At 40.2% G+C, this 27,933-nt stretch overlaps 2 protein-coding genes and 1 pseudogene across 3 annotated transcripts in view; 2 read left to right on the plus strand and 1 right to left on the minus strand.

The window, feature by feature from the left end:
* Positions 1 to 20,106, minus strand: part of macrod1 (mono-ADP ribosylhydrolase 1) — a 381,584-nt gene extending 361,478 nt beyond the window's left edge. For both annotated transcript variants that reach the window (XM_088343515.1, XM_088343514.1), the window contains exons 1-3: positions 19,907 to 20,106; positions 18,533 to 18,631; positions 18,339 to 18,446 (exon numbers count right to left, since the gene is read on the minus strand). In XM_088343515.1, the coding sequence (XP_088199641.1) occupies positions 18,339 to 18,446; positions 18,533 to 18,631; positions 19,907 to 19,964 (265 nt within the window). In that variant the 5' untranslated portion in view covers positions 19,965 to 20,106. The remainder of the gene's footprint in view (positions 1 to 18,338; positions 18,447 to 18,532; positions 18,632 to 19,906) is intronic.
* fermt3b (FERM domain containing kindlin 3b) overlaps positions 19,942 to 27,933 on the plus strand; it is a 24,034-nt gene continuing 16,042 nt past the window's right edge. The window contains exons 1-4 of the mRNA XM_088343513.1: positions 19,942 to 20,106; positions 21,602 to 21,807; positions 22,301 to 22,429; positions 24,527 to 24,760. Of these exons, the coding sequence (XP_088199639.1) occupies positions 22,306 to 22,429; positions 24,527 to 24,760 (358 nt within the window). The 5' untranslated portion in view covers positions 19,942 to 20,106; positions 21,602 to 21,807; positions 22,301 to 22,305. The remainder of the gene's footprint in view (positions 20,107 to 21,601; positions 21,808 to 22,300; positions 22,430 to 24,526; positions 24,761 to 27,933) is intronic.
* Positions 25,210 to 25,350, plus strand: LOC148360084 (U2 spliceosomal RNA; annotated as a pseudogene).

Below are 27,933 nucleotides of genomic sequence, written 5' to 3' on the forward strand. Positions count from 1 at the left end.
ATTACAGTATCTTTCGCTCAATCGTATGCCTTGGCGTGGGCGTAGCCACCGCAAATAGAAAACACCTCTGGTGAAATGAAGAAAATACAACTTTGATGAAGTCTCTGGCTGACCTTCGTATTTAAAGGAGATGAACAAGCGCGCGCGGTAGAAGCCTTTTTCTATTTGAGAGTCTTGACTTCCAACAATCAATAAAAATGTGATATTTCATGGAATTAGTGATGTGCAGCAGACTGCAAGCATTTCCCTTTGTATTACCACCAGTCACTTGCCTAAACATTACCTACCCCAACACAACAAAATTGTTGAGGAGAAAAAAGGGAAGAGCTAATATTAGATTACAATTCATCTATCCATCCAGTTTCTGTGCTGCTTGTAGTTACTAGGGTGGCTGGAGTCCATCCCAGCCATCTCTGGGCAGTGAGCAGGGGACACCCTGAACTGGGTGCCAGACAATCACAGGACACGCCTATAGAGACATAGACCCACAACACGCTCACTCAAACCTGGGGACTGGCCAATCAACCTGACATTCATGTCTTTAAATTGTGGGAAGAAAATGCAAGCCCCGCACAGGGATGCTGCAAACCCTGGACGTTACAGAGCTGTCGTGTCGTCTCCAAGTTGATTCAGGGAATTACTGATGACATTTATCAGACCAGCAATGCAATTTCAAAGCAATTCGAAGTTTTGTTTTTGTGAGTATTTAACAATTCTCTGATTTGGCCGATACGGCCTCTTATTGGCCGACGGCGTTAAAACACAAACTGTGACAATTCGATCTAGAAATCGAAATCTAGAAATCTTTGGGGAAAAATAAAAACACAGTGTCTTGCAACTACACAATCTCACTACGTCAAATCGCAATAACGATTAGATTTCGGTTAATCGTGCTGCCCTGCTCCGCAATTGTTATTTTTCTGGAGAGGGACACATTGACTTATGTACCCGCCCAACTTGACTTTGACTGACAGCATCCACCAGCCAATCACAGTCACCCAACACACAAAGCCCTCCTTCACTTCCCCCTGTGATAGCATATGCTATCTACTGAACACAATGCACGATATGTTGATATCAAAGACAATAAAAACAATTCAATTCAAAATCAACGCTTCGCCACAAAATCCTATACAGTTTTTTTTGTCAGTTTCTCTTTTTTTTCCAACTGAACGTGCTTTGTTAAAAAGTGCCGATATCCCGACACGTCTCCCCGGTCAACCTCACCGCAATATATAACACGCTTGCCGAGAGGTAACCGTAACACGGCGCAATCCTTGACCCGTCGTTCGCCTGTCTGCGCTCGATTTCGCGACTTCTTATCGGCGAGAACGTCGACGTTAAGTGCAAGCTTACGCACACACATCGCCAGTCACTGTGGCTTTCATCCTGTCTGGCACCTGCGGCCCAGAAAGGAAGAAAAAAAAAAATACCGAGCCTAATCTTGTATCTTCTTGCTGTTCCCAGGTTGAATGGGCGACCTACAGCTTTATCTGTTACCTGCAGAGGAAACCTAGTAGGGGCATATCTCCAGGGTTGGGGAGTAACTCAATACGTGATTGTATTCTGTTACAGTTACAGAAAAGATATCTGATCAAATTCCAGGTACATTTATTTAAAATAAGGATTACAATCGTATTTAAAACTATATTTCCACAAAATTTATAGAGGTTTTGTACACCTTTTACATGGCCAAATTCAAGCACTTTCAAGGTCAATTTTTCAATTTTTCCAGTACTTTCAAAAGGAAGAAATCCAGCGCCAATCAAAAGAACATTTTTTTGGTTGACAAAAATAAAGTCGCTACGTTGCCGCTAGCAAATACTTAAAACTATTCTGAGCTGTTCATATCTATGATCTTCGATATTTTCTTTTCAATGGTTTGCTATAAACGGAAATAAGTTCTGCCATTTTGCTTCAACAATCACGCACACCCTGGCTACATCACACTTGCTTACAAACACTGAAAGAGCTCTATAGGTGGTGAGAAATAATTTGATACGAAAAACAAAAAGGACTAATTTGATTAATGATATTGATTGCTCCGAAGGGGAGTGCATTCAATCTTTCTACCTAAGAGACTGCTGATGTTTTTTTTGTTGTTTGACCTATTTTAATTTATCTTTTTTCATTTTTGTCATAGGATCTGTCTCTAAATTGGCTAAAATAAAATTGTAAATTGTATTTTTTTTGCCTTTTATCATTTATTTATAGCACTGAAGAGTTAATATTTTTAAATGTATTGTTTAACATTTTCATAGATTTTGTGTTGTTGTTCGACATTAAAATATGTTCAGTGTGTAAAAAACTCAAATTATTTAGTATTTTTTTTTTAATTTAGATCTGTGAATATTTTGATTGTATCTGTTTTTCAGGGGCGACCTGCAACATAAAAAATTACAAATTGGTAAATAATTTGGTGCATAATCATTTATTATTATTGATTGAAAGAAAAAAAAACTGAGGAGTCTTTTGGAAACCAAAAGAGCCTAGGGAATAAAGTATGTTTTTTTTTTTAAATTATTATTTATTTATTTTTTTAAATCGAGCGGTACTCTTGGCTGCAACCAGTAGGGGGCAGTAACGCTTCACACGAAGACACCATAAAAAGCCACCAGGGCAGGTGTGTCGGCGTCATTTGCAAGCACATTTTTAAAATGAATTTCTACATTTATTGCATGTTCTTCAGAGTCGGAATACCAAGAAACATGCTATCCGGTATCGATGCCGTCTGTCTCGTCCTGTCTGACATCTGTCTCCAGTCTCCTGTATCTGACATCGATCCTGTCTGTCCCGTCCTGTCCGGAATCGACCCCGTCGGTCCGGTATCTGCTCATGTATCTGGTATCGATCTCGTCGGCTTCTGGCTTCCTGTTGTTCTACGCCGGACTTCTGCCTTATTTCTTCCGCCCAGCGATCGCCGAATCACTGGCGTTTGTGTTAACATGCATGACTGCCCCGTTTCCGTAAAATAAAGCTTCTGTGAGAAACGTTACATATCTCTGAGTCCTCCTCCTGTTCTGATTCTGACAGTCGGAGATTCGGAAAGTGAACAGTTTGTGTTTGTAAAACAATATTGGTCTCTTAATGTCTCCTAATGTAAACTAAAACAGTATATCTACTCTGCCATGTTAAAGAGAAAGTTTTAGTTTTGCTTATTAAATGAACAGTGTGGTTAAAATGTAAGCAATTTTCTGTAAGACCTTGGTTTCCTCTAGTTCTTTTTCAAGATTACATAGTTCATTTATCTTAAACAAAAGAACGTTATTTATGTTGGGTTCTTTTACGTTATTTTGAGTTTACCGATTACATTTTTGAAGATGGTAATGGGTGACTGTATGGGATTCCATTTTTTTTAAAGTAACCCTCCTAACCCTGTATATTTAATAAACACGCATGCAACATTGCAGGTAAACACAACACACCATATACGATGTAGCAGACGTGAATGTCCGTAATTACTTATGTTTAGCCCTAACATGCCGTTGTCACTAGAATAATGAAGACAAAGCTCTGCAGCAGCTCTCAAGATATATTCTTTATCACTCGATGGTGGGGAGTTTAATTTTAGAGACAGATCTTGTTTTAATACTCCGGACTGAAAGATTTATCAGATGGGGGGGGAAAAAGAAAGATTTTATAGAAAAATAGAGAGAGTGGCAAACTGTTCACTTTTTAAATCTTTTCCCGTCATTAAAGTTTAATCTTATGCAAATGATGCACGAGCCACAATAAATGGCATTTAACGTCAGACACAACTATACATTAAATACTGCGGGGAGTAAGTGCTGGACTGCGATTAGAGAATCCAACTTTTGCAAATGAAAAATATAGATGGTTGCTGAAGGGTAGATAAGCATTAATACACTTAAAAAAAAAATAATAATAAATAAATAAATAAATAAATAAATAAATAAATAAAGGAGTAATAGCTGTTGCGGCCCTGCATATAGACATGCAGTTTTATCTTCCACCCTAGTCCAGAAAATCTATTGGTATGATGTATTTCCAACCCTTTTACCCAAACCTTAATATTCGAAACCGATTACTTAAACCTAACCCCATCGGGAGTTTAAGTTAAATCTAAAACTATGTTTCAACCTTGAAAGGGGGTTCTAGCCACAATATGGCAACCAGAATGCCTTAACAAAGAATATATGTTCCCACAATGATGGTGAGATCCCCCCAAAAAATGCTCCCAAGAATATATATAAACACACAAGAGTTTTGTTTTTCTATTCTAGTTAAGACAGTCCACTAACATCATGAATTGTCAAGCACCCTTTTCCTAAACATAACCCTCGAAACTGATTGCATAAACCTAACACTCAACCCAGCATCGGGGTCGGCAACCTGCTGCCCAGGTTTACAAATTGAAAAAATTTAATTTTGTTTTAATATGGTTTCTGGAAGGCAGCACGGCAGCGCAGTGGTTAGCGCTTGTGTGGCACAGTTCTGAGATCATGGGAACAAACCTTCCTGTGTGGAGTTTGCATGTTCTCCCCCGTGCTTGCGTGGGTTTACTCCGGGCACTCCAGTTTCCTCCCACATTTCTAAAACATGCATATCAGGTTAAATGGCCGGTCCAAATTGTCCCTAGGTGTGATGGGCTCCACCACCTCCGTGACCTTACTGAGGATAAGTGGGGCAGATAATGGATGGATGGTTTCTGTATGAGGGCAAGCATGACACAAACACTTCTAACATTTTCCAATGCGGTTAAAAAAATGGATTTCAACTGTAACGATGAGACAAAGAAGCGCATTTCTCCCTTCACCCATGTCGCCGGTGTTGGAGTCGAGCTGCGAGAGGCCAAAGATCCACCCTTTTTAAAGGGGCAGCATCACAAACAAGGCAGTTGGCCATTTTATTTAAACAAAATGCACCTTTTGCTAGTTCATTTGTTTTTGTTATTCAAATCCTCAAAATAAAAATGCATTCATTTAATGTTATAAAAGCCATATTTTTAAAAAATGTGAACAAAAAAAACCTTGTATGAACTATTTTACGTTGGGTATGACATGCTATACAAGTCACTAGCGACACTGTTATGAGTTTAAAATGCATAATTTCCTTGTTTTATAATTTTCCTTCTTGGGGTAAAGTTTTGTTTTCTTGGTTTGCTTTTGAATATGTGTTCTCTAAAAGGAAAAAAAGAAAGCTTACTCCCTTTGGGCACATGTGTATGTATAATATTATTGTATAGTTTGCCGTTTTTTTTGTGCAAACATTTTGTTTCCTTTTGTTAATTAGTGGTGGGTGCTGTTTTTATCTGTTTTTTTTGTGCTGTGCCCAATAAGCATCATTCGTTCTTTGAAAACTAATTCATTAAAATTGTAATGAATTTAAACTTGAGGCAATATCCTACAAGAGAGTAGTCACGTGGAACTCTCCAGGATGCACTGCTTCCAACTGTCTCATTTTGATAGTAAGCCAAGATACCTAATACAGATACAGAATGTGTTATAGGGCTTATTTAATGCTTTAAATTTGTTGCGGTTCCAGACAGATTCGTTTTTTGGTCCAATGCGGCTCTTTTAACATTTTGGGATGCCAACACCTGACCTAACCCAAACCAACTAACTCACCCTAAGAACGTTGTCACATTAAGACCACTCAAACTTCAACTTTAAAGCATTGGGGCGCGCATAGACGCAGCAGCTTATAGCTCCTGTTATTTTGTTGTTGGGTTTTTGTGGCTTTGTTTTTCTATTATCTATCACTGTATGACCCATCAGTACAGCAGTGATGAACTTTTAAACCTAAACGGATATTATCAGCTGTTAACAGAATATCTTATCTCCCCGAGATATTCAATTCTTGCCCGGGCACACCTGCTGCAGCAGGCCGAAAGAGTGGAGGCTAAAGAGAGAGAAGCGCAGAGGCATGTTGGCCCTGCTAAAGGCTAACCCCCTTAAACCGCCCCTCCCGAATATCTTACTTTCCTACGCACGGTGGAACCTCTACAAACTGGATGAGAAGACTGCAGACGGCTACACAGAAAACACTAAAACATTGTTTGTGCATGATTTTCCACCAAACATGGCTGGACAACTTAATTCCAATTGCGGCTTTTGAGCTAGCTAGCTTCACTGAATACCACGCCGACACTGGTAAAAGATCGGCGGAGGACTATGCATCTATATCTATATATAATCAACTTCTGTTGCACAAATGTTGAAATTGAAAATCTTTGTAGCCAAGAGGCAGAGATGTTATTGTTCAAATGCCGTCCTTTTTATCTCCCACGGGGATTCTCTTGTGTTTACATTTCACCGGATGCTAATGCTGAGTTAGCGTTGAAACAAGTTTGCAGCTGAATCAATGAAATGAAATGATCTGCATTTATATAGCGCTTTTCAAGTCAATGACTTCCCAAAGCGCTTTACATTGTGCTTCACATTTCCCAATAGCGGCCGTGATCTGTGCAGCCATGTAAGGCGCTAACCTGCTTATTGGGGGTATTGGGGGTTCAGTGTCTTACCCAAGGACACTTCGGCATGATAGATAGATAGATAGATATAGATAGATAGATACATAGATACATAGATAGATAGATAGATAGATAGATAGATAGATACTTTATTCATCCCCTAAGGGAAATTCACATTTCCAGCAGCATCCCTGAGCTGAGAACAGTACAATAAAAAAGCCAAAAGAATACAATATACAAATACCCAGTGTGACGTGCAAATGCCCACTGTAGCGTGTTATATAGAGTAACTAAATAGTGCTACACAGAATACATATTGCAGTAAGATTCGGTAATATCCAATGTAGGTGGTGTGGTTTAATGTGGGCCTTTACTCTGCCGGGTGGAGTTAAAGAGCCTCATGGCATGAGGAAGAAAAGATCTCTTCAGTCTGTCCGTAGTACAAGACAGTGACAGCAGTCTGTCGCTGAAACTGCTCTTCTGTCTGGAGATAATGCTGTGTAGTGGATGCGATGGATTGTCCATGATTGACCTCAGCTTTTTCAGTGCTCGTCTCTCAGCTACTGTTGTTAGGCTGTCCAGCTCTTTGCCCACAACAGAGCTCGCTTTCCTAGCCAGTTTATTGAGACGAGAGGCATCCTTCTTCTTGACGCTGCCTCCCCAACACGCTGCCGCATAGAAGAGGGCGCTTGCCACTACTGTCTCATAGAATATTTTCAGGAGCTTTTTGCAGATGTTGAAGGAGGCCAGCCTTCTGAGGAAGTAAAGTCGGCTTTGCCCTTTCCTACATAGAGCTTCTGTGTTGGCAGTCCAGTCCAGTTTGTTGTCCAGCTGCACACCCAGGTATTTGTAGGTCGGGACAAATTCTACACATTCTCCCTTGATGGTTACAGGATGAGTTCTGGTTCTCCTGAAGTCCACCACCATCTCTCTGGTCTTGGTGGTGTTTAGGTGCAGGTGGTTTGCGTCGCTCCATCGGACAAAGTCCTGAATCAATTTCCTGTACTCCTCCTCCTGCCCGTTTCTGATACATCTGATACATCCCACGATCGCAGTGTCGTCGGCATGTAACACGGACAAGCCGGGATTCGAACTGGGATCCCTTAATCCTAAAACGATCGCTCTACCTCCTGAGCTACTGCCGCCCCAAATCATCAAGAATCAAGAACAGCCTGGTAGCGCAGCCGGACAGTGTTTTTATTGCAGCTGTGGACTTTGATCGCACGGATTTAGAATCAGTCCTTCACAAATTCCTTAGAAATGTGAAGTGTGCTACCAGAAGAGTTAGAACTTTAGACCAGATGTATACGAATGTAGCAAAAGTATACAGAGCCCGGGCTTATCCCCACCTGGGTCAGTCGGACAACCTGTCTCTTGCCTCATCAACACAACACTGCCCGAGTCTTGCCACCCAGTTCCCGTGACCCACCTTGCTCCAGTCCGGAGCACGCATGAGGTGATATGTGCCTTCCGCCGTATAAACACACTAAGAAAACAGCCAGTCCATATAAAATACTGGACAGTAGCTGAAAGACTGTTCTAAGGAGCTGGCTGATGTCTTCTCTTTTATTTACAACAACTCGCTCTCTTGCTCACTGGTCGTCCCTGCCTCCTTTAAAATCAGCAAAATTGTTCCCGTCCCCAAACAGTCAAATGTCACATGCCATAACAATCAAAAGGCCTGTAGCGCTCATTTCCATATCTACCAAATGCCTTGAGAGACTGATTATCAAACACATCAAAGCTGCCCTACCACCCTTCCTGGACCCACATCAATTTGGGTTAGGGTTAATAGGGTAATATTATTTTTGTAGTAGGAAAAGCACAACAGCGCCTCTCCTATCTGAGGAAGCTGAGGAACACTAATGTCTCCAGAGCTCTGAAGGCAATCTTCTACAACTGTACCAAGTGCAGTGTACTGATGTACGGATGTTTAATGTTGTTTTACAGCTGCACTAAGGCTGACCATTAGACGTTCCACCGGGTGGTAAAAGCTGCCGAGAGGATTATGGGAACAACTCTCCCCTAGAGCAGCACCACCTACACCACTCACTGTCTAAGAAGAGTCCACATCCTCCTGCAGGACTAGCACCATCCTGCTCCCCACCTTTTCTACCTACAGCCCTCAGGGAGGAGATACCAGAACATCTAGCCTGGCCAACAGTTGAACTCTGCCCACTCCCCTCCCTCCCTTTGCAAACATGCACGTTTTTCGGGTGAACAATGATGTCCGTCAGTCACAATTAAACATTAACATTGACTGGTTTATTTATGCTGCTATTGAGTTTTTATGGTACCATGTCTGCACTTTAAAGGATTATATTGGGTTATTTATGGGTATATTGTATTATCAATATTTATTCTGGATATTATTCTTTGCATTTTCTTTTAGCTGTGAATGGATGACTGGATATTCCAAACTAGGGGTCTCCAACCTTTTTCATGCTGAGAGTTCCTTTTTGTCCCTAATAAGCGCAAAGGGCACCCAGTTACATATAAATTCTAAAATTGCAACTTAACTAAGTGCGTTGCTAAATAGCTAAAAATGTAGCTCTATAGTTAGCAGGAACGGTCTATCTATCTACCCTGGTCATATCTCTCTCGAGGGGTGACTGAAAGCAAGACAAACACATACAAAAACAAAAAAGATAGAAAAAGGGAAAAGGTAGCGAAAAACACACACAAAAATTTGGGGACCATAGCCAACCCAAATGCCGAAACACCCAAACAAGTTAAGCACCTCTGCACCGAAGTCGGTCATGCTTTCGTCCCTCCAGATGAAACGGGACACAAAGCGGCCATGTCACTCGGGTCAGGGTGACACAACACACTCTTCTGTTCAATAGCAGGGCCCGACAACTTTCACTGGTTTACCCCTGCCACAGCTATCTAAAAAGGGGGGCAAAATTTAGCTTGTTAACTTGCAGAACAGGTCAAATGTTAGCTAGATAGCATGCAAAAAAATTAAAAAGCTAACTACATAGCCTGCTAAATATCTAAAAAGGTAAAACAATGGCAGGCTACAAAGCTAAAAAGGTAGCCATCTAGCTATCAAAAGCATGCCTGGCAATGTAAAGACCACCCGAAATGCCCTCGATTGTCCTCGCTCTGTGGGTTAAAAAAAACAATTGTGACCTGACATTCCATAGACATATTGCATTTCCTCGCTCCATACTGTAACCATCAAAATCGATTGCCTAACCCTAACCAAAGTATAACTCCAATCTGAAACCGGCCTTAAGGAAGAAACAAACGAGTACACGCACACACTCATGTATACAATCCCAGAGAACTCATCACTTCATCGACGTTTCATTGCGCAATCCATCTTAATCAGCGGGCCCATCAGAGACAATATATCCTCCCCTCAGTCTTGCGACCTCCCCCGGAACGAGTGATTGAGGGGTGTAAAGAGGAGGATATTTGAGCCTGGCGTCTCCTCCCCTTTTCCGATCGTACCTCCCCTTCCCCGCCTCTAGGACAGCTCTTAAGTGCTTGTGGGTTTTTATGTTGGCAATGTTTTACGGGCGTGGGCAGAAGCCAGGGGCAGTTAAAGTGGAAAAGCGACGAGGGAGGGGGGCGGTCCCGGTGGGAGGAGACTGAGAATTACTGTAAATTCAATCTTTATTGAGAACGACGCAAACGACGTGCCGGGCCCGCCCAGATTCGTCCAACATCCCACTTACCTGATCAATCAAGGCGGGCCCACGGACATCGTAAAAATGCGGCGACGTTGCGAATACGGAATTAGGTTCGTGTCGAAAAACAGTAAAAAGACCTTCTTAACTCATTCACGGCGAACCCGGTTACGGTATAATAAATTTGATGTGTGTATTTATGAAGTTTAAACTTTAGTAGACAACCACAATAACAATAATAGACATCAACGGATTTTGAACTTGCAAAGAGGACCGGGAGAGGAGCTTTCCAGATAAGAGATTTTGTCCCATCCTCCGAGCCCCCTCTTTGTATCAAATCCTCAAGGTTACAAAAATAGATCATCCCTAAATCAAAAGAACAGCAACATGATTGAGCGATAGAAACAAGGATGAGATCGACAAAACGACGAACAACGGTGGGTCAAAATAAGGAACTTGCATCCCAGGAAATCTCCTTCGCATTCATCCAATAGTAAACTAATCAGTAGTCGTCAGTGGATGGGTTAAGAACTGGGATTCCGTTTTTTTTCCATTCAGGGTAATGTTGATTTATGACTCTTATCTAAAACCCAGTGCTGATTGGATATTTATTTTTATTTTTAAATGTCGGGGATAAATAAACATATCTAGTAGGTTTCTGATTTCTAATTCATTGTAATCTATTAATCTAATTTCACCAATTAACTCCTAAATGCTGCCCTTAAGGTTAGGCCTTGATAAACTACGTCCCAAGAGGCTTTTAATCCGGCCTGCTGGACAAAAATAGTAACAAAATTACCGTACACACATACATACATAGTAATAGAAGATAAAGTACTACTAATTAAAAAGTATTTTATAAAAACACATTAGAAACACTGCAAAATTACTACAAATCGTATTTACTGGCAACAGGGATGAAATATGTTATTTTCCTTCAATTCCAAAAAGAATAATAAGCACTACAGAAATACTACAAAAATACTGTTACACTAATACTATACTATTACCAAAATTTTACTAGAGTAATACTACAAAAATATGACAAAAGTATAAATCAGGGACTTAATAGTATATTATTTTTCCTTTAATCGAGTTTATAAAACCGATTTCATTAACCCCCCCAAAAATAGCATGTAGATTTCTGCCAGTATTTTTGTTCATAAATGCAAATGAGGCACGGCGCCAGGCCAAATTTTCTAACCCAATGCGGCTTAACACTCCTAAAAGTTTACCCGCCCCTGCCCCGATAGTTCAAGTGATAAATAAAATACATTTGTATTTGCATTTTTGGCCTACTGCAACCAATAAGGAGGAGAGAATTATATAATGTAAAACATTTTTACACGTGTTTTGAAGACAACAGGAAACAATAAAATCCCACTTAATTGTGTGAGATCGCTCGTGCACACCGCATCATGACGATTATAGATTTGAGTATGGGTGAATCGGGCCTTAACACAGAACAGAAAGCAGAAGAAATCATTATCTCCATTGGCCCAGTGCAATTTTAAAAATATTTTATGATATTATCTTTGCGTTTTGCATTATTAAGGATAGTGTTTCCACTCATGTTTATTTACATGGCACATTTTGTAAATTAAAATACTAGTCACATGCGGCCTCAAAAAATAATAATAATAAACTAGAAAAATTAAAACAATACAGACACATTTTCAATAAGCGGCTACATTCCCACACAAAGTATGATGTGAATACAAATAAATATTAAAAAAAGAACAGAGTGGAGAATGCTCTGCAGTAATACAAGTAGCACCTTTAGTTGTCCTCCCGAGTCCCAACCTAGTTAAAATTACCTTTATTCATTGAGAAACTGCAGCATTAGCAATTTAAAACAATGGTAGTCCATAATATTTTCAGATCAAGACACATTACCTGTTCATTCCCTAAAGGCCTACACAAGCCCACAATCAACATATACGAACATCCCCTAGCTCTTACCTAAATCAAATTAGTAATTCAATTTAAATGTTTTATATGGCATGTTTCATACATTAAAATTAAATTCAGAATGCAATGTCCAGAAGATACAAGCAAAGATGTAATCCCTGGTTTATAGTGGTTAATGGGGAATAGAACCTGCCCTCCCCCATCTTTAACATGTGCTTTGCCGACTTCCGTACGCAGCAAAATTCGACCAGGGATAAGAAATCGCTGTCTCACGGGTACTGTTCATTTTTAGCTGGAAAAACGGGGGAAAAATGTGTTTCCAGACCCACTCTGAGCAATATGTATCGAGGGTAAAAGATCCCTGCCACAACCATGCATTACGCTTCAGAACGGCACGCCTCACAACAAAAGTCCTTTCTTCTGGGCCCCGCCTACAGCAATATAAGATTGGGGATAGTGGATCGCAGCCCCACGAGTGCAGTTCGTTTTAGGCAGAAATGCAATAACGTAAAAAAATAGCGCTATGACATTCCCCGGGCCGAGCAATATGCAATAGAGGATAATAGCTTGCACGTGTGCAGTTTGCAATTTGGTAGACAGAATCACAAAAAAGACCGCTGGCCCCTGCTCACAGCAATATACAAAAGGGGATAATGGATTACAGTTATTTTTCAACACATGGTGCACTAAGGCCGCAAAGTAAGTAGTATTTTAAAAAATAGCTTCACTCCCACAGAAAAAAACGAATATATTTAAAAAAAAAAGAGAAACTAGTAAGTGGTCTGCAGTATTTATAATACATACAAATGTAGGTGGTCCCTTTATTAACAGCTCTCCTCCCTCGTCCCAACTGAGCCAAAATGAGTTTTTTCCAAATTCGAAAAACTGCGACCATAGCGATTGAAAATTTGCATTCCACAATATCTTAAAGGGACAGTATCGATTAGTGCCGCTTTAGTAGTAAAAATAAACAATATTAATTGAAAACAATATTGATTTGAAAGATATGCAAAAATACATATGAATATGCATTATTCAAAACATGCAGGTGGGAGAATGTAAATCTATTTCACATAATGAGGCTAACGTAGAGGGAGCTGTCATAATTGTACACCATCTTGCCCCAAAAAAGGCTGGGTAAAACAATAAATGAAAAATGGAGAGGTTTGGTCAATTTGAGGCTTTGTAGATTGGACTTCTTGTGCTTTTTAACACTTATTTTCAGTTGCACTGCAAAATACATCTAGTGGTCAAATAATACACGCTGTCCCTTTAATGTCGATTCAGGTTTAAATCATTATCCCATAGTATCTTGCTGTACCCGGAGTAAAGCCACATAAAGCCAGATCAAGAGACATGCTTGAAATAACCCTCCTGGTACTTACAGCTTCCTATATTCCTATTAATTTGAATCACTTCCTTATATTAAATATAAAATATTTATTCGCTGCAGAGTCAGTCCTCCCTTCATTTAATGCCTAGTCACCAGTGGTGTGTAATATTGTAGACATTCGGGAGAGTTCCTCCGCGCCCTCAGGCCATGAGGAACTCACCCCACCTTATATTGGTCTACCAGTCAGCTAGTATGGCATATAATTGGCCACAGTTGGCTTCAAGTGAATGTTTGCTGCCTGCCTTAGGCTAAATGATGCAGCCACAAAAACAGCTACGGTCCGAGCCGCGTGTTAACCGCGAGTTTAACTGCTCCCCCCACGCTCTCGCCTGCCCGCCAGCTCTGCCACAAAGGGGCACATTTCCTTGTATTTAGCAGTAGTGGGCCGTCAGAGCCAGCATGGCCTTCTCTGCTGGCCTGACATTTATCAGACATCACTGTCATGATATTATAACAAAAGTCAATTTTATTGGAAATGTAGTGTCCCATAGACTTTAAACCCTCACTCTATCGTGGTTTTTAAACTTCACATTACAAACGGAATTGTCTTCATTGTGATTTATATCAACGTATAATGCATTGTATTCTGAGCAGACAGCACACAGCAAATGTTACAACAGGGGAAGGTTTGAGAGGGTTCGTGTTGGGTGGGCGTGAATGTGTGCAAGACTGTGATGGGCTGTCAATCAAACAGTGGGGTAGGCGCATGAGTCAGGCACAAAACAAACTGTGGAGCACAGCTATAGGTAGTGTTTCAGCGGCTCATTACATTAAAAATTGATTCATCAATTAAATTGGATTTTGAAGATTGTTAGAAATGCTCCGTGTGTTGTTATTGGGTCAGGGAAGCGACTGAGGAAGCATCGGAAAAGAGCAGGCTGGGGGTCTGGCGGCCTACTGCTACAGCTGGGCTAATAACTCTCAATTTGCCTTTGCCGAGCCTGTATCCATTACCCATGAAACAGATAACCCGGCGCTCCAACTCGTGGGAAACTGCTACATTGGCGACAGTTGTATTTTAATTTAGCCAGCCGCACTGAAAGGAGAAGACCTCAAACTTGTTGTCCTTTTTTTTTTTTTTTTTTTTTTTACAATGGCATAATTAAAAAAAACATTCATTCAACTGCAATTCTGTGCTTTTATTCGTAGATCTATAGTTGTGTTTTTTTTTTCAGTCTCTCAGTAGGTAAATGACGTTTGACTCTTGGGCTTTTATGAAAGTGCGACATTATTTCACGGGTTTTCACTTTTTCGCGGGGCGTTCTGGTCCCGGTTGACTGCAATAACCGAACGAATTTCAATTTACATGTACAGTGTACATTTTCATAATTACTGTCCATATTTTGTACCTTTCATGATATTGAAGCCTATTCAGCCGATCAGTCACACACAGATAGTCTCGCCCACTCAGCACGCACACACAACCTGTGCCCGTGATAGCATATCCTGTGTGCTGTCTGCTGCAGAACACATTGCACGACACGTTGATATCAATGACAATAAAGATGATTCAATTCAAAATCTAAAAAGTAAACAGCGATACGGCGAGGGATTACAGTCTGATTTTATGGGGAGAAAAAAACTAATATTTACTCTGCATGTTTAAGAATTTGGGACTACCTTTAACTCCCCCTCCACGCTCTCGCCTACCGGCCAGCTCCGCCTCTAGAGGACACAGTTTCTGTTTTGTTTTTTTTTCCTCTCAAAAATCTTTTTCCCTAATTGTTTATGACTGTCTACCCGCTGTCTCATTTGAACGTCAAGCGTGGACGTGACCTCGCCAGGAGCTGCGGAGTCAATCACTTAGTCAGCGTGTGAAAAGGTCGACATCTTAGTCAACAAAAGAGCGCCGAGGACGTCAGCGGGACGGCGGATCAGACGGGAAAAGGGACGGCGAGGACCCGAAAAAAACCCTGCGGGGGCGCCCTGTACCTGCCTGTTGCCATGGTAACGCCGTGGATGATCTGCATCACCTTCATCTTTATTCTCTTTTGTCTTCCGGTCTTGTCGGAGTTGTGTCTCTGGCAGATTTCTTTTCCTACAACTTCATCCTTTTAGCTACAATAGACCCCAAGGATACGACTTTTATCAGTTCTGAGGTGGGGATCGCTATGTAAAATTGACGTAAAGCAGGTGAAATAAACTTATGGTAATTAACTTTAAACCTCCTGGACATCAAAGAAAAATATTAAAACTGTGTATACAGATTAAACATTACTAACAAAATAGTATAGAGTAAAAACTATTTGTATGTAATTCATATATATATATATATATATATATTTACATATATATATAATGTCTAAATAGCATTGTAACTAAATATATATGTAAATGAAAAATGAAATCTACCTATGGTGTTACTTGACTTAAGCTTTTCAAGGGGAGTAGCGGGTGGATGCAAAGTGCATATGAGACAGCAACGGCAAATTATAAATGAAACTGATTTTGAAACTTCTACTTGCTACAGGGGTGGGCAGACTACAACTGGGGGGCCCAATGTGCACCGTCAGGCTTTTTAATCCAAGCGAAATGTTAAAAATATAATGATAATTTGTATAATATGGTTTGGGGAAAAGAGGAATACAAAAATGTGCTGTTTTGGTGTCACCCATATCCTCCGTGGCCCAAACAGTATCAAATTTATGGATATAAAAAATACTGCTGCGCTAGCCATATTGCATTCTGAGTTCTTCAAAGCGTATTGTCAAATTTAGTGCTTAAAAAAAGAGACATATGTATTACTTTACTTTAATTCTGAGTGTTTCAAAACCAATATGATTAAACCGTCTGTATATAGAAATGAAAAAATAAATTGAACATCTAGATGTCTGCTTGTTTTTTTCAAAATTATTTATAAATGCATATTGTCTTTGCTATTCAAAACAGGCTCCTATCCATTTTTGTGTCATTTTCCGAACGTTTTTGCATGAGTGGAATGTTTACAAAATCGGTGAAATGGCAACAATGATATAAAAAAAATTGGCTATGCCTACATTGTCTGTTAGCCTCATGTATTGCGGCGGTATTGGATTGCAGACTGTTGGCAGATGGAGGGAAAAATGGAATCCATAACTTTTTGTCCCCTTCTGCCATTTTTTTAATGCAATCGAAAAGTTTGCCCTCCCCTGCTCTAGGAGATTCTCGCTTTAGTCCCCTCCTTTATTTAAGAATAGCCCTAATCGTAGTCTGGTTACATCCATATCCCTTAACGAGGGTAATCATTTGGGGGGCCTTCTTCATATTTCTTGATAATCGCAAGCTTCCATGGTTATCATGTTTTTGCCTCTCCCTTAGCATTACTCCAAGCGAATAGACGCAGTATTGTATAGCCGACTAGTAAAGTTTTAAGGAAGCACAGAAGATTCAGACCAGAAGGTAGAAAAAAGGCATTGAGAGAGGCATTTTCATGCTGTCATGATGCAAACCAATTGCAAACCAGCATTTTATACGACATTGAACAATAGCTGACCAGCATCTGAGATGTAAGCCCACACACGCGCCAACTACCACAAAGTTGACATTTTATATATTTATGGGTATGCAAATAATTTGTTATTGATGTGGTATTGGGGGAAAAATGCTAAAAAGAGGGACCAAAACAAAAGTACATCATATTCCTCAGCATAGAGGGAAAATGCCATAAGGCGGGGATGTCATATCCCAGGGGTCTACTCTATTTCCCTTCACCGACACATATTTCAACATGGTACACAAGCATATAATCCCTTGTGTTTGAGCGCGTTTTTTTAATGTTTGCCTACACACACAGCAGTCGAGCCGCAAATGAGAGCGAACGATCCACACACTCAATCGGATGTTGGCACCTGCTGACAGTCAGCTGCCAAAGGGAGATCTATCATTTTCTGCTACAGTCTCATCATCAAGCATCATTTAGGCATGCTGGGCCTGCCTTTCCCCTCCCTTGACACGCTCCTGTGCCAACACACAGATTGCTGTTTCTCGCAAATGCACCCTTCCGCCTTGTGGGAAAGGTAAAAAATCTTAAACGGGCTATTACTGCCATCTAGTGCTTGGTTTAAGATAGTGTTTCAATACAATTATGCAAGGGAAATAGCTTCACCTGACAAAGACGTCCGATTTCACTCAAGGAATAATAGCTATTACTGTCATCTCGCGCAGTGGTTCCCAACAGGTCTTAATTCAAGACCCACCATTCCACCGAAATCACAGGCTCAAGAAAAGAAAGTTTAAAACAAATATAGTAAAATATGTTGAGCTTTTTCCAATAACCAAAATGACTTACTGTATATACTCGCATATAAGCCTACATTGCGTATAAGCGACCCCAAAAACTGCTTAAAAATAGCCACATACGAAAGAAATTCAAAATATTAATAAATAGTGGACCAAAACATTGATAATCTTTAAGGTTTTGTTATATTGTTGATAAAAAGGAATATACTGGTCAAAAGCTAAATATATTACATTTTTGTACCATTCACAGAACGTTCCAGCAGCGCTTGAATGGAAGACACTCGTACGCCATTTTTGTATTTCGCAATAGTTTTCTGCTTCAACTCAATCGTTTATGCTAGTTTTCCAATTTTCCTTCCCCTTATCACTAACTTTCTTGGGACCCAAGAAAAAGAAACAAAACCAACAAAATCACAATAAAATGAGATGTGGTTCCTTTAAAATGTGCAGGGTATTATCACAATTAACTGTTGAAGAATGTAATATACCACCCATATTTTCTTACTCTTAGCCTTATTTTGTCAAGGCAAAGGCCCACCAGCTGCAACCCATTAAAAAAAGGGTCTACGACCCACAAGGGGGTCCTAACCCACCAGTTGCGAACCACTAATCTAGCGATTAGTTTTATGAATTGTGTCACGACAATTAGGCCCAAAAATCCCCATCACTTGACAATGACGTCAGGTTTTACTGAAGTAATAATAGCTGTGTTTCAATTCAGATGTAAAATGACAGCCGCACTCACCTGCGTTGACAATAGCATCGACCTCGAGCACTGCGATATTGCCACTGTAGAATGAGATTTTCCCGTCGAGTTTTTCATTTCGTGGATAGTGAGTCACTTCAGGACAACCTGACATGGAAAGTGAGGCACAAAGGCCTAAGTATGAAGTGGGGAAGTAGCAATAATTAAAATTACCCCAAAAAAATTACAAAAACCTCCAGCATGTGTCCAAGAAGGGATGTCACTCAGCTGTACGTAGGAGTTCGTCCGGTAGAATTTGCGCCTGACCTCCACAGGCTGAGACAGAAGGAATTCTGGAAGAAACAATGGCATGGATTTATATTTATTTAGATTTCACTAAGATATTTAAACAAAAACATATACAAACTTCTAAACATATTCCGTTTTCCACTTACAATTTGAAATCATGCATTTTGAGTTCACTAGAGGATTTCTAAGAGGAGGAAAATATGGATAAAATGTAACTTTTCAGTGCTATATCCTTGGTTGTCCATGGAACAAATTGTAAAAACGCCAAAACACCGGAAGAGAATTTAAAGTTATTTGATTGGGTGAGTGGGAGGAATGGGTGGAGCTATGCAAAAAGTGCAAGCACTCCCTCCCATCTCTCGCCCTCCTCCGTCTGCGCCAAAGGTAAGCACATCAGGCTCCCTGTTCTCAGAATGTTGTGACGTTTTTACAAAATAATTTGTGTAGCATTTTCATATTTCTACTTTTGACAGGAGATATATTAGGGAGAGCAAAATCTTTTTGGGATATTTAAGTTTTGTTTAATATATACATGGACATAGGAGCAAAGGAATTTAAATGTTATTTTAATGTTAAGTTGTTTAAGTTAAGTTCTAAATTGTATAATTCAAGAATATATTTAGAGAAAATAATAAATACTGTATAAGAGATTTAAGGTTTGAATTTAATATTCTTGTCTGTTTTTATTCATATTTATGTCCCAAAAACATTCAGTTTAAGTGTGTTCAATAAATGTTTATCCTGGTTGGCCCGCGACCTTAAGTGTGTTTTGAATTTTGGCCCCTTGTGCAATTGAGTTGGACATCCCTGGTCCACACGGCGGCGCAGTGGTTAGCGCATGTGCGGCACAGTTCAAGTCATGGGAACCTCCTGCGTGGGTTCAAATCCAGCTCCAGACTTCCTTTGTGGAGTTTGTATGTTCTCCCCGTGCTTGCGTGGGTTTCCTCAACATTCATTTCAGGTGAATTGGCCGGTCCAAATTGTCCCTAGGTGTGAATGAGCGATGAGTTGTCTGTCCCAGTGTGCCCTGCGATTGGCTAGCAACCAGTTCAGGGTGTCCCCTGCCCACTGCCCGATGATTGCTGGGATGGGCTCCAGCACCCCCGCGACCCTACTGAGGATAAGCGGTGCAGCTAATGAGATGTGATGAGATCCCTGGTCTAGCTCAACCCAGTATGAGGTATCGGTATCGATAACTTTCGTGAGTGGGCTATCGGTCTGAAGAAAAGGTATTATCGAAAAGCTTCACTTGAAATGTTTCTTTCACAGAGAAAAGTATCACATTCAATTTAGCCAATACAAGTTAAATAAAACCTCACCCTTAATCTCCCTCCAGTCGCCCTCAGTGGAGTTCAGGTCAACTTTACTCGCTGCCATTGCCCCGGTGTATAGAGGCGCTGCCAGCCCGCAGGTGCCGAAGAGAGTGCCCGACCGAAGTCGCTTCTCCGGCTGCCTGGTGAAACAACTCCCCCGGGTGGACCAGGTTCTAAAAGTCACCGTGTTAATATAACCGCAGACGGTACTTGTCGCTGGGGTTATAATAATGTGCTTGAATTTAACACGGGACATTGGCCCGCCTCGAATGTGTGTAAGGAGGTTTAATATTTGTTTCGCCATGTTTCGCTTAGGAGCTCAAACTGAATTATTTAACTTTGTGCTAAATGTAAATGTCTGGTTTAGTCTTTGTTAGCATAAACTCAGTTCACGTGTGCCATTTTTGTTTTGGTTTGTCGGAATGTACCATTGCACTCCAATGGGGGGGGGGGTGATTTAAGCGTGAATTTCTCGTGAAATTGTTACTTCGGGGATCACGTTTACCCGATACAATCCTTATAATTGTCACTATTTAATGTTATGATTAAAGTTTAGTTACTGACAATTTGATCAGAAAATAATGTTTATCAAAACTGAATGATCGCTACCAACTATAATAATAGGTGACCCATTTGGGAACCTCGGACATCAAACTACAACAATGCCAGCCATTGGATTTCCTATTTGTTATAATCGTATTAAATCCAAATGTATTTCTAAAAAATAAAATAAATCAAAATGAAATTCAGACAATGAATTGCCACTCAAAGTAAGATCAAAAATATCCTACTTTTTGCCCACCCAAAAACCCGGGACGCTAAAGACACGATACACACCATTTTTAATGATTTAATAATAATCATAATAATATAATACTAACAAAATTGTTGTTAGCATAAACAAATCCTAAACTTTATTGCTTTAGGATTGATACCTTCATTTATTTACGAATTGAAAAGAAAAAACTTGATTATAAAAACTCAGTAGGCGCTACCAACCACAGTATAATATACAGTACACTACAGTAAATGCGTGATGATACCTTTAAGGACCGTCGAAAACATAGGTTACATGAACATCCAACAGACAGCAAAAAACTAAGTGATTTTTTTAAAGCATTTTTCTTAATCCTTTCTCATAGAGTTATTGCTAAAGATCTATGTTTAAACTGGTTTGACCATTTTCATTCAGGCACACATTTTGCATTTCTTTTTAGAAATAATATTGTTTAAAATGTTAGTATTACTGCAATATTACTAATTTTACGGTTTGGTAGTCCCGAAAAAGTCAGTGAAGTCAATGAAGTAAGTATTATAATGATACAATATTTAAAATAAATGTTATCCCTTTGTATTTATCATGGGAAATAATTGGCCAGGGTAGGGTTTATATTTAGGCGTTTGGAGTTAGGGTTAGGAGTTTGAGGGTTAAGGGTTAGGGAGTTAGGGGTTAAGGAAATTGTTAGGGGTTTGGATTAAGTTTATAGGGTTAGGAGTTTAGGGTTCTTCATCAGTATTTCGTCTTCTGAAAATTAAAAAAAAAATGTACATTCCTCCTACCACCCTATCACCATTTCAAAAAACTTAAAGCAGTAACACTCTTACTTATTTAACTAGAATGGTGAAACGAGAGTGTGACAATATATTCAAGCTAAACTTGGACATTATCTACATTTAATACTGCAAACTATGTTTTACCAGCCTGCCAATCAAAAGATGATGACCTCCCTCGGGTACATTTCCGCTCAACGGAAACTGAGAGAGAGAAAAAAGGAACATGCAACACAGACACATTTGCAGATCCAACAAGAAGAGAACTGCTGCAGCTGAATTTTACATGACTTCTGTTTTGAACTGACGTCTTCGTTGAGCCCATTTCTCAAAATATTGGACAGAGGAGACTGACGGTATTGTCATTTTTTTATAGTGTTTATTCATTGCCTTGCATGTAAGTTTTTGTTGAAATTAGGTGGTCAAAAGTTTAACTTTTATTCCAGAAAAACCGCATGGATAGAGTTTGCCCTTCAAAAAAGAAGATATCGATGTGTCATCTTCTTGTTGCATGTGAATTATATTTGCAATATGATATCTGTAAGTTTTGGTATCTAAAATATCAAACGAAAAAAATAATTCACATACGTTTTTCCATCATCAGACATGAAGACATTATTGGTGTTGAATGAACGTTATGCCTTTTTCTCTAAAAAAAAAAAAAAGCGGAAGTATGTTTCCTTGGCGATTAAGACAGTCGCAGGAAATGTTTGTCACATTAGACAGGCTCACAAATCAAGTGTGTGTATCATGTGAGGCCCAAAACGGTTTTAGTTCTTCTGCAGTTTTGGAATTTATTTTTAAAATTGCTGTGTTTGATGCCAAAGGTTTCATTTGATTCCCTTCCAGTCAAGATGGCCGTGTGGGACCTCTCCATTACAGTGGAAGATCTTGGACCTGATGCTCCGCCAGTCACTCTTAGTGTGACTTCTGACCTCCACGTGGGAGGCGTCATTCTCAAGCTGGTGGAGAAGACACGTGAGTTACCATCTGCAATCTGCGATACTGTAATCCCTCATTTATCTGCAAAATACCCCCCTACACATTTTTAACATGCACTCTGCCAGCTCCCGCTCTCAGCAATAGACGACTGTGGATAATAGATTGCGGCCAAAACAATGCAGTTAATTTTAGGCACAATGAAACGCTTTGGGGGCCCAAAGAGGAAAATTGCCCCCTGCCAGCCCCTGCCCCCTAGCAATAATCAGCCAGTGATAATGCATCACGTCCCCAAAGGCGGTGTTCATTTTATGTGGGAAGAATGAAAAATGGTTAGGGGCTGATGGACTTTACAGCTCTGGCTGGGTGGCGATAGCCTTTTCTCTCCTCTTGACTCATAGAGCAAAGGCCAGTGCTCTCTGCTGGTCCTGCTCGCAGCAATATGCGATCAGAGATAATGGATTGGGCCGACACCAGTGCAGTTCACTTTTTGTGGAAGGAACGGCAAAAAGGCTGGCAGACCAGACAAACATGTGCTCCACCACCCCTTTCACACGCCGCCACCCTGTCTCAGCAATATACCTTTGAGGATAATAGATCGCAAAATGTTTTTCAACCCGCGATGCATTGAGGTTGTGAAGTATGTGTGAGGTAGCGAGGTATTAAGTCATGTCAAGTCATGTTTATCTGGACGCCCTTAATCGCAAATGGTCTCAAAGGGCTGCACAGACCACAGATTTTTGCCAACCACAGACTATTATGACACCATCCCCTGACCTAAAACCTACATGATGGCAAGGAAAAACTAAAAAAACTCAATATGAGGAAAATGAAGAAACCCTGAGAAGGAACCGCACATGAGATAATCCCCCTTCCAGGATGACCAGGCCAAAATGGATGTTGCAATAACAAATAATACACAGATATTACATTATTTGGATGTTTTGGTTGTTAGTTGTATCCTTTAACCAATAGGATAATAGGGGCACCATTTCCAGTTGTGTGTCTAGGGATAATATAACCTGGTGGGGCCCATCCCTCTCCAGCCCAACATATGTTTTCACCAGGTCTCGAACTGGGGACCTTTTGCGTGTCAGGCGAATGTGCTAACCACTGCACTACGGAATTTTTTTGGGCATAATTTTGAGCAGTAAAAATTTTGACTTGGAGGTGGCCATGAACATTAAAACAAACGTGGGCCGTTATTTACAAATAGGCCATTTATTCATTTACACATGTATTCATTTTTTTCCATTCATTTGTTTTGTAGCATCAATACAATGTTTGCATTGCCATGTGAAAAACGCAGTGTCTCCCTTTTTTATTTTTTAGAGTTTTTGAATTTTTGCATTGTTTACAATGTATAAAAATCTTAAATGAAATATTTACAGTAGACCCTTGTTTTTCACAGGGGTTGCGTTCCAGAAACATCCAGCCATAGTCAAAACCCAAAAAGTAGAAACCTTTATTTCTTTATTATTCATGTATTGTGCAAGGGTCAACCCAATTTACAGTATTTGTTTAACAAACAAAAGCAATATATATTTATTTTTAAACTTCTGCTGTCAATTTATAATTTTAAATATAATCTCACTACTCAATGGATTAAGAACAGTCTATTTTGTCGACGTTATGGAAAACTGCATTGTTGCACTGTTCTGTTCTTTAAACGACATATTTTTTCAATTATGAAAAATTTCTGAAAAAGCACTCGGGAGCCAGTAGGGGCGCCAAAGACCTACACTTGGGTACACAACAAGTTTAGTGGGTCTATAAGTCCAAGTTTGCTGGCGATAGAAAGTATCTTCTTCTGCCTTTTGGTGCTTTTGTGGCATTTCATTGACATGATGTCTTTAAGAGAAACTTAAAAACAAAAACGATTTGCGCATAGATAATGTCCATCAACCCGTTTTTTTGTATATGTACAAGTCAGAGCACAACGACATTGACTGGCAGGTACACAAGTAGAAAAAGGGCGGGGCAACTGTTCAGCCAATCATAAAGCAGAAGTCAGTGCACGATGAAAATCTGCAAAGTAGCGAAACCGCGATAAGTAAACCACGATACTGCAAAGGATTATTGTAAACGTGTTATTTATATAAAAGCGACAATATATTGTACACGTTTGTCTTGCAGAGATCCAACGCGATTGGTCGGACCACGCTCTGTGGTGGGAGCAGAAGCAACGTTGGCTTCTCCGGACGTCCTGGACCTTGGAGAAATACGGCATCCACGCAGATGCCCGACTTTTCTTCATGCCCCAACACAAGGCCTTGAGGCTGGGCCTGCCTAACGGCATTACCCTGAGGCTCAGCGCCAACTTCTCCAATCCCGTCTTCCAGGCGGTGACAGGCATATGCTCGCTGCTCAGTGAGTCACGTCTTCTTTGATTGAATTTGTCGGTTCGAGCGTTTTTGCAGTGTGGTCAAAGCTGCCAGTGTGACTAGTGATGATATCATAAGGTGAAGTATATGCGAGAGGTTTGCTTGAGTGGAAAGCTAATGATGTCTTGTGGGAGTCCAATCTGCTCCCGGATTTAGCACAATATAGGATGCATAATTTGGTATGACTTTATTTGGTTGCAACAGTTTTACGACAAAGGAAGCATTTTTTTTGTTCTATTCATCAGGATGGATATTTGATCACAAACAACACTTTTAGACAACACGCCGGTTCTCATAGTCATATATTCTTTATCCTTTGGAAAAAACTATCCATTAAACGATTCATGAAGCACTTTCAATCCCTGGTGCCATCAATGTCATAATAAAAGCTTTGACGGAAATGATCATACGTTCTATGCAAGGCTTTGATGCTAGGTCCTTAGCTTGGCCTTTTGGCCGAGTGGCCCTTTGCCATGATCTTTGATTTTTGCAATCCGGAGATGGAATAAGAGCTTGTTCTGTCCACTCCACGCATCGGCCCGGTATTGCAGTACCTCCGGGAACGGTGCATTCGCAATGATCGCAGCAAGGCTTTAGGGCTAGGACCTTAGCTTGGCCTTTTGGCTGAGAGTAAGTGTCCCGGCTCCTAGGCTTTGTAGCGTATTATGAACTGACCGATAACGGATAATGGATAATGAATAACGAAGATAGATCAATAACCCTTAAAAACCCCAAACCCCGCAGCAAGGCTTTAGGGTTAGGACCTTAGCTTGGCCTTTTGGCTGAGAGTAAGTGTCCCGACTCCTAGGCTTTGTGGCGTATTATGAACTGACCGATAACGGATAATGGATAATGAATAACGAAGATAGAACAATAACCCTTAAAAACCCCAAAACCCCTTCAGGAGAGTATTAAGAGTTTTTGTGTCTATGAGAAGATTAGCAGATTATTTAATTATAAGAGAGTTGTCTAAACCAGTGATTTTCAACCACTGTGCCGCGACACACTAGTGTGCCGTGAGAGATCGTCACAGTGACAAAAATAACGAACATTAGTTTGTTTGGTAAAGGTCAATCTGGATGGATGGATGGATGGTAAAGACATCAAAAGTGGTCTTCAGTTTTCAATATTCCTGTATCTGACCCTTTTTAGGAAATTGGGAAACTAGGTGTATGTCTATTTGTGTGTGTATATATTTTATATATGTATATATATATATATATATATATATATATATATATATATATATATATATAAAGATTATATAAAAATATGTATATAAGTAAATGTCTTGTGTACTTACAGTGGCTTGCGAAACTTTTTGGCCCCCTTGAACTTGTTGACCTTTTGCCACATTTCAGACTTCAAACATCAAGATATAAAACTGTATGAAAAGTGTTGTTTAAAGTTTGCTACAAACCACCTGGGAGACACACCAAACATGTGGAAGAAGGTGCTCTGGTAAAATGAGACCAAAATAGAACTTTTTGGCAAGAATGCAAGACGATATGTTTGTCGTAAAAGCATCACAGCTCATCACCCTCAACACACCATCCCCACAGTCATACATGGTGGTGGCAGCATCATGGTTTGGGCCTGCTTTTCTTCAGCAGGGACAGGGAAGATGGTTAAAATTGATAGGAAGATGGATGGAGCCAAATACAGGACCACATTCTGGAAGAAAACCTGATGGAGTCCGCAAAAGACCTGAGACTGGGACGGAGATTTTTCTTCCAACAAGACAATGATCCAAAACATAAAGCAAAAGCTACAATGGAATGGTTCACCCAAAAACTTATCAAGGTGTTAGAATGGCCAAGTCAAAGTCAAGACCTCAAACACATTAAGAATCTGTGGAAGGAACTGAAAACTGCTGATAGCAAACGCTTTCCATCCAACCTCACGGAGCTCGAGCTGTTTTGCAAGGAGGAATGGGCAAAAATATCAGTTTCTAGATGTGCAAAACTGATAGAGACATACCCCAAGCGACTTGCAGCTGTAATCGCAGCAAAAGGTGGCGCTACAAAGTATTACCTCAATGGGGCTGAATCATTTTGCACACCCACTTTTTTGTTTTTATTTGTTAAAAAGGTTTAAAATATCCAATAACGTGTGTTCATCTTCTTGATTGTGTCCCACCTATTGTTGATGCTTCACAAGAAATTACAGTTTTATATCTTTATGTTTGAAGTCTGTCTGTCTGTTTGGTCACTTAATGACTCCCAACGACTCAGTTTGGTTGAGCGAGGGGGCTGGGAATCCCCTCCTCCCTATCAATCTCCCAAAAAGAGTCAGAAATGAATGACTCTAGCCACCTCCCACTAGGGGGATATGGCTGCGGTATATAATATAGATAATGTTTGAAGTCTGAAATGTGGCAAAAGGTCACAAAGTTCAAGGGGGGCAAATAGTTTCGCAAGCCACTGTATGAATTAGGACTTGTAAAGGAAACAGTTGTTAAGCATGCATCAAAGCCAAATGGTAAGCAGGGCTGAAACATGTCAAGTCAAGTCATTTTTATTTATATAGCCCTTAATCACAAAGAGTCTCAAAGGGCTGCACAGGTTTTTGCACAGACTATTATTTCAGACTATTACTACACCATCCCCTGATCTGGAAACAACATGAGGGCAAGGAAAAACTCAAAAACCTCAACATGAGGAAAATGAAGAAACCTTGAGAAGGGACCGCACATGTGGTATCCCCCTTTCAGGATTACCAGGCAAAGGATGTTGCTATTACAAATAATACAGATATATTGTGCACAAAAAGTATAGGTTATTCATATGCTATAGAGTAGAAGTGTGTTTTAAGCTTAGATTTAAACATTTCCACTGAGGTTGCAGATGTAATCTCAGGGGGAAGAGCATTCCACAGCACCGGTGCCTGGATGGAGAACGCTCTCGAACCTGCGGAACACTTCTTGGCTCTTGGGATCATCAGTAGACCGGCGCTTTCAGAACGAAGGATTCGGACCGGAACATAGGAGGAGATCAGATCTGAAAGATATGAGGGAGCAAGTCCATGTATGATTTTGTATAATACTAAGAGAACTTTGAAATCACATCTTAGGCTAACAGGGAGCCAATACAGGTTAGCCAAAATCGGCGTGATGTGATCGGACTTTTTTGTCCTAGTTAAAAGCCTCGCTGCAGCATT

The sequence above is a fragment of the Urocampus carinirostris genome, chromosome 9, assembly GCF_059441175.1.
Source record: "Urocampus carinirostris isolate Australia breed hairy pipefish chromosome 9, RoL_Ucar_1.0, whole genome shotgun sequence".
NCBI classification, from domain to species: domain Eukaryota; kingdom Metazoa; phylum Chordata; class Actinopteri; order Syngnathiformes; family Syngnathidae; genus Urocampus; species Urocampus carinirostris.